General features: G+C 37.3%; 1 protein-coding gene across 1 annotated transcript; it reads left to right on the forward strand.

The window, feature by feature from the left end:
- Window positions 1–8,492: 8,492 nt before the first annotated feature.
- LOC107611817 (protein S40-7) lies at window positions 8,493–11,399 on the forward strand. Its single transcript, XM_016313707.3, has 2 exons — window positions 8,493–9,361; window positions 10,812–11,399. Exons 1-2 carry the CDS (start codon window positions 8,629–8,631, stop codon window positions 10,841–10,843), a joined length of 765 nt encoding a protein of 254 aa, XP_016169193.2. The 5' UTR covers window positions 8,493–8,628; the 3' UTR covers window positions 10,844–11,399.

Genomic DNA, 11,399 nt, shown 5'->3' on the forward strand with positions numbered 1-11,399 from the left:
CTACCATTCTTGGTGTCGTTCCTTCTCTATGGCCATAATTTCCCAAAACAAATATGGCTTATTGACAAGCTCAATCCATTCTCTTTCTTTTGATGACCCACTTTATCCTGCCTGGGAAAGGTGCAATAATTTGGTCCTTTTTTTATTATTTTACTCCCTTTCACCTTCCATTACCCAAAGTGCCATTTATCTATCTACTGCTTCTTTTATTTGGGAAGATCTTTGAGACCATTTTTCACAGTCAAACCTATTGCGCATTGCTGAATTACAGGAGAAAATCTATGCACTTAAACAAGGCTCACTCTCTGTCACTGATTTTTTCCTGCCCTAAGACTCTATAGGAAGAGATGGAAAATTCACGCCCTCTCCCTCTGTATATGCCCAGCAAAGACTTACCATATCCAAGACTTCATCATCCGCTTCTTGACGAGACTTGATGAATGTTTTTCAGTGGTAAGATTCCAATTACTTCTCCTTGATCATTTGCCTCCAGTCACTCGAGTTTTTGCCATGGTAATTCAGCAAGAGAGACTGTCGCAAACGCAGCTTTAGTTTCTCCGGCAGAGTACACGGTGGGAGTTCCTCCAAGCAATGTACTCATTGCGGAAGAACAGGGCACATGGTAGACGTGTGCTATGAAAATCACGGGTATCCACCTGGACACCTGTAATACCCTAGATGGCCGTACGTTGGTGATCACACTATTCCCTCCATCAACAGCGCCGATTCCTCCGTTACCAACCCTACTCTGTTCTCCAACGGCGCCGCTCCATCATCCTTTTCATACAGCCTGGTTCAAGAAAAAAAAAGCTATTAGGGCACCAACTAAACTAGGTCTTGGATTGACCCAGACCCAGCATACCGCCTTAATGAGCTTTTTGAAAAGGGTCGAGGCCCATAGTTCAGTGTCTAAGGATGAGATCAAGCACTTTAGTTCCTCTTCCTCTCAATCTCAAATTGGGCTTCTCCCCAACTTAAATTTGGGTACCATATTTTATGTTCTTCTCATATTTTTTTAATTTTAAATTTTGCATCACACTCTATTTTTAACGGTGCATGGATGTTAGATTCAGGTGCCACTAATCATATTGCCTCTAATTTCTCTTATTTTATTTCATACATAAAAATTAAGCCAATAATTGTCCATATGCCCAATGGTTCCAAAGCTATAGCATCTTTTAAGGGTGTAGTTCAATTTTCATCCTCTTTAATTCTTTCTGACTTACTCTATTTACCTTGATTTCATTTTAATTTAATTTTCATCTCAAAACTTACATCTAAACTTCCTTATGATGTTACTTTCTTATAATTTTCATATATTGTGCAGGAACTAAACAGTTTAAAGATGATTGGTTTGGGTAGCTTAAAAGAAGGATTATATGTTCTTGAACAAGCTTTCCACAACACAAATTTATCACCTTCCTCTATCAACTCTACAAACATTACACCCATTACATCTTTAAACTTATGATATTTTAGACAAGGTCATCTGTCTGAACAATGGTTTAATGTCTTGCATAAACAATATCCCTTTATTTCTTTGCATCATGATGAACTTTGTGATGTATGCCATTTTTCTAAGCAACCAAAGTTTTTCTTTTCTCTTAGTAATAATAAAGCTAGCATGATATTTGAATTATTACATATGGATATATGGTGACTTTTTCGTCAAAACTCAATTCACAATCACAAATATTTTTTTAACCATAGTTAATGATTTTAGCTACTTTACTTGGGTCATCTTGTTAAAATAAAAAAGTGAGGTATCTCAACATATCAAAAATTCCATTGCTTTGGTTGAAACACAGTTTAACTCTAAGATCAAATTTATTCGATCAGATAATGATCCAGAATTTCTTTTGACAGCTTTTTATTAATCAAAAGACATCATTCATCAACAAAGCTACGTTGAAACGCTCCAACAAAATGGGAGAGTCGAACGTAAGCATCAACACATTCTAAATATTGCTCGTACTCTCATGTTTCAAATCAAATTTGCCCACCACCTTTTGGTCTTATGTTATTAACCATGTAGTTTATTTAATAAATAGAGTTCCATATGTCATTCTTAATTTTAAAACTCCTTTTGAAACTCAATTTAATAAACGGCCCAATTATGATAAATTCAAAGTTTTCGGCTGTTTATGCTTTGTTTCAACTATTTTGAATCATCGTTCTAAATTTGATTCAAGAGCACAAAATGGTATTTTTCTTGGTTATCAAAATGGTTTTAAAGAATATATTGTTTATCTTTTTTAACATAAGGAAATTACAATTTCCAAAAATGTGATCTTTCATGAACTTATTCTTCCCTTAGCCAAAATCAATCACCAGCCGACACAAAATGATTCCACTCTTATACCACATTAAAATAATCCAACCCCAAATAACACCAATACTTTATAGGCACCCTCAATTCCTATTGGGCCCATTCCTTTACCCAATGACCCATCCCATACTTCAAACCCACTTCACAATAATAATTTTCAGCCCCCCTTCTCTGGGAAGCACCTAACCCTCTCTCTCTCCGGATTCTCCTTCGTTTCTTCCTCCCAATCCCATTTACCTTGTTATCCCTACTCTTTCTTCCAATGTCGTTGGTGAACCTTGTTCTTCACCTTTGCCAGTGACCTCTCCCCCGTCCTCTCCTTCTCAATCTCATACAACCCCTCACTCCATTGAGCCAATCAAACCGGACCAATCACTGTTCCCCTGTCCACCCGACACAGCCACTGTCAAACCCGACTATTCACTCGTCTCTCTGATTACGTCTGTAATACTTTTTTTTAATCCCCAAACTTATTCATCCTCAAGCTCAAGGTATCATTTGTCTTCATTCTTCTCTTTTGCTTTATTTTCTACCTCACATACAAAGTTCCTCTCATCTTTATACTCTGACTGTGAACCAAAGACTTTTTAGAATATTGTTAAGGTTCCTCATTGGCAGCATGCCATGAGAGAGGAAATTACTGCAGTTGAGATGAACAAGACCTGCGTTCTGGTTGAGTGTCTTCCGACCGTAAAATTCATTGGGTGTAAATGGGTTTAAAAGATTAAACACCAGCTTGATGGTAGTATTGACCGCTATAAAGCTCACTTGGTAGCCAAGGGTTTCACATAGACAGAAGGGGTATATTTTCTTGAAACATTCTCACCGGTAGTGAAACTTATAACTATCAGAATTGTTCTTGCTCTGACTTCAATTAAGGATTGGCCAATCCAGCAACTTGATGTTAACAATGCTTTCCTTCATGGTGATTTGACGAAAACTGTCTATATGGCTTTACCCCCTGGCCTCAATTTTCTCAGCCAAATCAATGTTGCAGATTGCTCAAATCATTATATGGATCGAGACAATCCAATAGAATGTGGTACGAGAAACTCTCCCTTCTTCTTGTTTCTTATGGATACCAGCAGACGGTTTATGATTATAGTTTGTTCTTCAAAATTCTGGGCATTGACATTTGCATAATACTGGTTTACATTGATGATATTATGATTACTGGAAGTTCTTCTTCTGAGATAACAATAATAAAGAGACTTTTGGACTCTAATTTTAAAATTAAAGACCTTGGTACATTGAAGTATTTTTTAGGTATTGAGGTAGCTCATTCTTCTCGGGGGATCTCTCTATCACAGAACAAATACTTCTTGGATCTTTTGAATGATTCTAGGCTTCTGAGTGCAAAACCCGCAGCTATTCATATGGATAGTACCACTAGACTTCATCAAGATGATAGTCCTCCTTTGTTTGATCCATTTATTTATCGGGGTCTTGTGGGACGGTTGATTTACCTAACCACAACTCGTCCGAATATCACCTACGCCACCCAATAGCTTAGCCAATTCATGCCCACTCCTACTCATGTTCACTATGCAGCAGCTCATCGAGTACTTTGATATATGAAAAATAATCTGGGCAGAGGTCTTTTCTTTCCTAGATCTTAGTCTTTAGATATCTCACTTCAGTGATTCTAATTGGGCAAGTTGCCCGGATATTCGTCGTTTATTAACTGGTTATTGCTTCTTTTTGGGAGATTCTTTAAACTCTTGGAGGACTAAGAAGCAAACTACTATTGCTAGATCTTCAACGGAGGCTAGGTACCGAGTCTTAGCTAATACTACATGCGAGCTTTTATGGATCTTGATTTGTTACGGTTTCTTCGTGTGTCTTGTGATCGTCCACCTGTTCTGTTTTGTGATAATTAAAGCGCCTTACACATTGCTTCCAATCATGTGTTCCATGAGAGGACTAAGCACTTGGAGGTAGATTGTCATCTCATTCGCCAAAAGGCTCAAGCTGGCGTAATGAAGTTACTTCCTGTCCCATCTTCGCGACAATTGGTGGATATATTTACGAAGCCTCTCCAACACATTCCTTTCATGCCAATTTATCCAAGCTTGGGGATTCTTTTATTCACATGTTTATTTCTCCCTTCTTTTATTTCTTCTAGAATGTGCGAGTCAGCTTGTATTTTTCATTCTGTTAGCATCCTATTAGAATATTTCACAAATTAAAAAGATTTGCTAGAGATATGATTGTAGATATGATGAGCTTGTGGAAGTTGTATAATTACAGCAGCATACAGCAGAATAAATCAAGAGAAAAATATTACACAAATTTTACCTTTCTCTTCTCTTTATTGCCCAAAATTTAGTCCATGTTAAGAATAAGACTGGATACGCTAACACGTGATGGTATTTAGGTATGTCCAAGTATGTCCGAAGAAGAATTTTTTATTTTTTATTAAGACACGGTTGGACACGGCAGGCATGCGTGCCAGACGAGTGTCGATGAGTGTCGTATCCGAAATGTATCCAACACACAGACACGACAACTCAGCAAAGTGTTCGTGCTTCATAGCTTATAGGTAATATCAATATCAAACAAATTATAGGCGCAACTTAAAGATAAGAGGTGATCCGATTATGAGTTTATTAACACAAATGCGGTTTTATTTTGGCCGAATGGGAAATTGAAAAAGGTTGGACTTTTCAACTTAAAATAGAATCTGAAACAAACAATATAATAAACTTATTTTTAGGATGTTGAGCGCTTGATTTTTCTTATATAAATCAAATAAATATTTTATTTATTTTAATACATAATTTATAGAGTATTTACAAATTTAAATATACATGTCACATATCGGATACACTAGATATAAGAAAGATATATACATATCTGTATATCACGTATTCAGTGCACTCAAAATATGACACGAGTTTAAAAATTAATATCTTAGACGCACTCAAGATCAAACTTTTTGAAAAGCTTGTACATATATCAGTACTGAACATTCAATATAAATTGATATGTTTTTTGGATGTAGTGCATTCGAGATGTGTGTAAAATAAAATCGAATACTCTGCATCCTAAATAGCTACGTCCAAAATAATTCACTTATATAAAGAGTCTTAAGCACCATAACTCATCACAATCCATCTATACACTACATTCTTTTCTCCCTATATTCATAAATATATATGACTAATAGTGAGTTTTTCTTTATGATTGTTTATCTAAAAGAAGTTATAAGAAATGGTGAGGATGGAATAATATTTAAGTGATGTTCTCTTCTAATGCTATGCACTTGTCGTTTAAATTCTATTGATACGCTGACCAATGTCATCTTAATGAAAACAGGTGCAGATGGTTCTAAGGAGGTTAAGAGGGTTGGATACATATTTCTATCAGCGCTGCTGAATGGAGGATTTCAAAATAGGATATTTTAGGTTCAAGTGATGACCATGTGCAGGTAATGTTCAACATGTATGCAAAACTAATGTCGGAACATATGATTAAATGGTATGCTGAGGTTTGTGACATAAGTAGTGGTGGTGGGCCTTCTTCTTGAATCCAACAGGGCTTATCACTAGTGACAAATCCTATTCACTACGTCGATCCGAGTGGCCATGTGGAGGAGAAGGAGAGTGAGTCTGATTCGAAATACATTGTTGAAATAGGGTCATCTTGCGAAAGAAGTAAGGGTGTTTAATTCCTTGTTACTCCGCCATTTGTTATTTTTCAAGTCACAGATGTTCTAAGTCATTATCATACTCTTGAGATGTCATACAGTTGGATGACCCTTTTAACTTTGACGAAAAAGAAGACTATAACACAGATGATAGAGGTTGAGTTTAAGGTGAGATACTCTCATACTTTATATAAACGTCCTCTAGCCATATTTCGAATGCAAAGGATACAAAAATATTGCATGCATATTTCGAATGTACAATTTATAAAATCGTTTATTAAAAATATCTCAAATGTGTCTGATATTTAACTAAATTCTTTACTTATCTTAGATTATGAACATCCGAAATATGAACAAATTTTAATCGAACAAGTAGTGTCTGAGATATGATATGTTAAAAAAAATAATAAACACCCTTCATATTACACATAAATGTAAATAAATATTTATTTAATTTATATAAAAAAATACGTTAAATGCTGATGATAAACAATGCATAGTTTCTGGCCTTTGATAGAGATTGAGTGTGTCTACTGTCCACCTCTTAATATATACACAATTAATTTACACTTTTATTGATACAGGGAGAATTATAAAAGAAATAATTTCTACTGTAATGGATAGGATAAAATTATGGGTAAATATCATTTTCAATCTTTCATCTCTTTTCCGTGAGACATATAACACCCTAATCATCCTTAAACTTCAACTAGGTCCCCATCCATCAGTAAAATTGGACAAATCGATCCCTGCAGCCGATTGGCAACGGATTCCCGTATGACGTGTCAGGTGTCAACTCCAAATGATTATAGGGACTAAAAACCTCCCTCCCTGCAAAAAAAAAAATTCCTTTCTTCCCTTCTCCTCTTCTTCCCTTTTTCTTTCTCCTCCTCGTCTTTCTCTTCGACCAGTCACCATCATTTCCATTACCATCATCATCATCAAACTTCACCTTCATGACTATCACCATCATCATCAAACTTCACCTCCATAACCATCACCGTGGCACCACCATCGCCGAACCAACCTGATACGTGCTTCAAATGTTCGTGATATGAAGAGTTCAAGTGTTATTTAGAAGATATTAATTTACATTTTTAGAATGTTTTAATTTAATTTAATGTATTTTGATTTTGTTTATTTAATTACTAGATTTTACTTTATGTTTTCGGGTTTATGGTTTTTCTATATTTTAACTTAATAAGAGGTTATAAATACCTCATAAACTAGAATAATCGTAGTATAGAATGATTTAGAGGTTTTCTTTTCTTCTTCCTCTTCCTTTCCTCTTTCTCCTCTTCTTCTCTTTTTCTTCCTCCATCGTGCCATCTCCAAAACCACCATCTTCTCCCTCTGTTTTTCCACCTATAGTCGCCACCACCGTGGTTCTCTCTTCCTCCTCTTCTTCTCCTTCTCGCCCTCACCCAACCTCCCTCAATAGCTCACTCCAAATCCTCTCGGGATCACCAAGATCCGCGCTGCCCTCACCATCCTTTGTGCCGCCTCCACCGCCGCCGCTAACAACTCCCTCTTCCCTGACTGGTATGCCATCCAGAGTCCTTTGCCCTACCTCGTCCTCCGCAAGCGCTACAAGAGCCCCCATGTGGTATCTGGTGAGACATTTAAACTCGTCGTCGAGGCCTTTTTGTTGCCCTCAATTCCTGTCTTCTGTATATATGAAGTGTATGCTGTTAATGATATATGAATTACTAGCTTTATGATATTGTCAAGGTTAATGCAAAAAGAGTTTTAAGGCTATGGAGGTAGATAGTAATGATAATGGGTTTGACGAAGAGAAAAAAGAGGAAGGAGAGGAGGAGGAGGAGGAGGAAGAAGAAGAAGAAGAAAAAGAAGAGGGGGTTGTTTTAGTCCCTATAATCATTTGGAGTTGATACTTAGCACTTGGCATTGACACATCATACTTTACCTGACACGTCAGATATGCAACCCATTATCAATTAGTTGTAGGGGTCAATTTGTCCAATTTTACTGATGGGTAGAGATTTGGTTGATTTTAAGAATGATTACGGTACGATATGTCTTACTGAAAAAAAAAAGTCAAAATCAAAAAGATATTTACCCTAAAATTAAATGATATGACTTATTTATCAAATAAAATCAATAATATGATGAAAAACGTTATCCCTCTTTTTTTTTTCCCTTAAGAATGTTTTTGTCAAATACATAGAACGATTTTTTTTTTCACTGAAAAGTTTAAAAAACACTAATAATTCTTAATATAAATTGAGAATGAAATATAAACTCCCAAAATATATATAAAAGTAACAAATTAATAAGTGCGCTACTTGAGTTATAATGTGAAAATATGAAATAGGAATTTTTTGTTTTCTTCTGGAAGGAAAAAGTTGTGAAAATTCAAAATTGGGCTTCACACCCACACCACGTTCAAAGGTTCCACTGCGTTCTGTTAAATAGTTCCCACGTGGAAAGTGGCAAGTGGCGAAAATAGGCATTAAAACCGTTCCACTAATAAGTTAAAAAAAATAATAAAATAAATAAATTGAGAAAAAGCATAGCCATTGCTGGTCGCTCTTGATGAAGCTCTAACTGTCTCCACTCTCCAGTCTCCACCAATCCTCTTTTCTCTCACAAACACCAAATTCAAAAGCTCCGAACCCGAAACCATCTTATGGATCGGTCTGACCCGAACCGCTTCCGTAACCGTAAACCGGCCTCCTCAACGGAACGCTTCCTTGGCGTCCCATCCAACGCGCCGCCTCTTGAAAACCCTAGCTCCTCCTCCGCCACCGACGAGCTCACCGAGGACGACGTCGTTTTCTTTGGCGACGACAACGCCGACAACAATCACCTCCCTTCCACTGCCTCCTCTTCCAACTCATCCACCCCTAACCACCACCACCTCCACCATAACAACAACCACAAGGGCTTCGGATTCGGCTCCTCTGACACCTTCGGCATCCTTGCCGCTCTGCCGGAAAACGACGCCTCACCTACTGCTCCAAACGGCACGCACTTCTTCCACAAGGCCTCCTCGGTTTCGCTGTCCTCGTCTTCTTCTTCTTCGTCGTCGCGTATGATTCCCGCCATACCGAAGCCTCCGTCAGCGCACCACGACCGGATGCCGCAGTCTTCGGTCATGTACCACCAGTCGGCGCCGGTGAACGTTCCTATTTTGTCTCAGGCGATGATGAGGAGGCACCGCCAGTTTGATGACGACGATGACGACGATGTGGACGATGTGACGGCGGAGGACGACGATGTGATGCTTCCGCCGCACGAGATTGTGGCGAGGAACTCGGCGCAGTCGCCGATGCTGGCGTGCTCGGTCCTGGAAGGGGTGGGGCGGACCCTGAAAGGGAGAGACTTACGGCAGGTTCGGAATGCGGTTTGGCGGCAAACAGGTTTCCTTGATTGAAAAAAAAAATATTTGAATTTTTAGGGTTAAATTTGAGTAGTTTTATCTTTCTATGTGAACTGAGAAATGGAAACAAAGGCTGAAAACTGAAAACCCTAGTGAACATGTTCAGAATTTGACATTTGAAGATTGGGCAATAATCTAGTGTGTTGAATCATTGATTGATTTTATGATTTCATTCCCCTCGTGTATTTGTGTATGTCTTGTGCTCTTCGTTAATCAACTAGAATATTTTTCCATAATGTACATAACCTAAATTAGTGCTATTCGAATGAGCCATTGAGCCCCATTGGAAGATGTTATTCGTTTCTGTTGAAACTTCAAATACACCTGGTGATGCTATATTTTTTCTTGCTTAGTATCAAGATACTCTATTACCTTCTGTTCTATTCTAGTTTCTTTGATTAAAAAAAAAAAAAAAAAAGAATGATTGCTCCTTCAGTATAGGAATTGGCCAAATTAGGTACTAGGTAGGATTAGGCTTTGTATATTTGGCCACCCAAGCTATGAACAGATTGTTTAGGACAAGATTACCTGCTGTTATTCCCCTAATGAACTCTGAATGTTGCTTTGTAGAAGAATAGGACACAGTGCAATATAATATAAAGGGCTTCTATTGTTTGGATATGTAGTTTTATGATGGAAAAGAATTGTTTCAACTTGAAGCTCGATATTTAATTCCTCCCAATCTGGAGTGTACAGGGTAGAAATCCATTTATTCAAACCTTGAAGTGGAATAATAATTCTACTCTTTTGGTTTTCATCTCTTAAATCACATTCCACTCCACTCTACTCTTCACTTTTCCATCAATCCAAACATAGTCTAGAGTCTTTGTTTCAGGTGGATTTAAGGATTATCATAACTAGATGGTTCTTAGACCTTTTTTGTTCTTTTTGTGCTGGTTAAGGTGGCTTCGTGTTGAGGAGAGAAACTAACCAGTCATATCTTTACTTATGATCCACTGCACACGTCTTAAGCCATGTGATGGGTTCTTGTCAATCTTGTGTTTCCTGAAGTCCTCTATCCTTCAAACTTGTTTGCCTAGGGCATTTTGAATAGCATACCATTATTTGGGATAACTGTACGCCCAGATACCCAACACAACAATATCTTCTCGCCTCAATTGATTTATTCTTTATTATGTCCGCCCCCCCCCCCCCCCCCCCCCGCCTCTCTTTTCTCTTTCTCTTCTCTCCACTATGGTAATTTGACTAATTAACGTATATGTGTTGAGCTCAATCCCAAGCTGCATTCCTATGGCTCTTCTTACGTCAGCTGAAATGATAACAGCCATTTATCAGAATGCATCCAATTTTTATGATTATGGATATGACTTTCTTATGTCAACTTTTGAAGTTTATATAGTATTTTAGTCCTGTCATAATCTTGTAGATTTGTTCTGTGATAACAATATAACATATTACTTGATTGGCAGTCCTTGCTCGTAGCGGACTCTTTCATAAGTGAAGCAACAATTTACATACACAGCTGAAAACAAATCGGTTATTTCAGGGAAGGATTCAAACATTGTTTCATGAATTTATGGATTAGGATGGAATGATTCTTGGTTTTTCATCTTTTTATTTGATTTTTGGCACTTTGTGCTAAGTTGATCAGTTCAGTTCTACACTTTTATCTTTTCACTCCTTAGTGCTTAGCAGGCATATGTTTTTCAAGTTGAATTAATCCTTTGTACGATTTCATTCCATTCTTCATTGCAAGTAATTTTGGGTTTTCAATTTCTTGTTGGGAGCAGAGTGGAGCTTGTCACTTGTTGCTCATAATTTTTTATTTGCATAGGTAAGCTAATCTCACACTTAGACACATTATTAGAGTTCAAATTGTAAAACAGTCCATTGTTAGGTGAGCATTTCATATTCAATCATGGTCATGTTTCAGACTTTAAGAGTTTCAGGGTGGAATTTACTACGGTGCTAGATTGCTGCCCAAAACACTTCCTATTTTATTATTTAGGCTTCATTTCTATTAATTCAAGGTGGGATGGATTTTTATGGTTCTCAAA

The sequence above is a fragment of the Arachis ipaensis genome, chromosome B8 (genome assembly GCF_059453495.1).
Source record: "Arachis ipaensis isolate K30076 ecotype BB chromosome B8, ASM5945349v1, whole genome shotgun sequence".
Taxonomy (NCBI): domain Eukaryota; kingdom Viridiplantae; phylum Streptophyta; class Magnoliopsida; order Fabales; family Fabaceae; genus Arachis; species Arachis ipaensis.

Coding starts and splice junctions, on each gene's coding strand:
- LOC107611817 (XM_016313707.3), top strand. CDS start 8,629: ATGGATCGGTCTGACCCGAACCGCTTCCGTAACCGTAAACCGGCCTCC. Junction 9,362..10,811: donor TGCGGTTTGGCGGCAAACAG/GTTTCCTTGATT, acceptor CTTGATTGGCAG/TCCTTGCTCGTAGCGGACTC.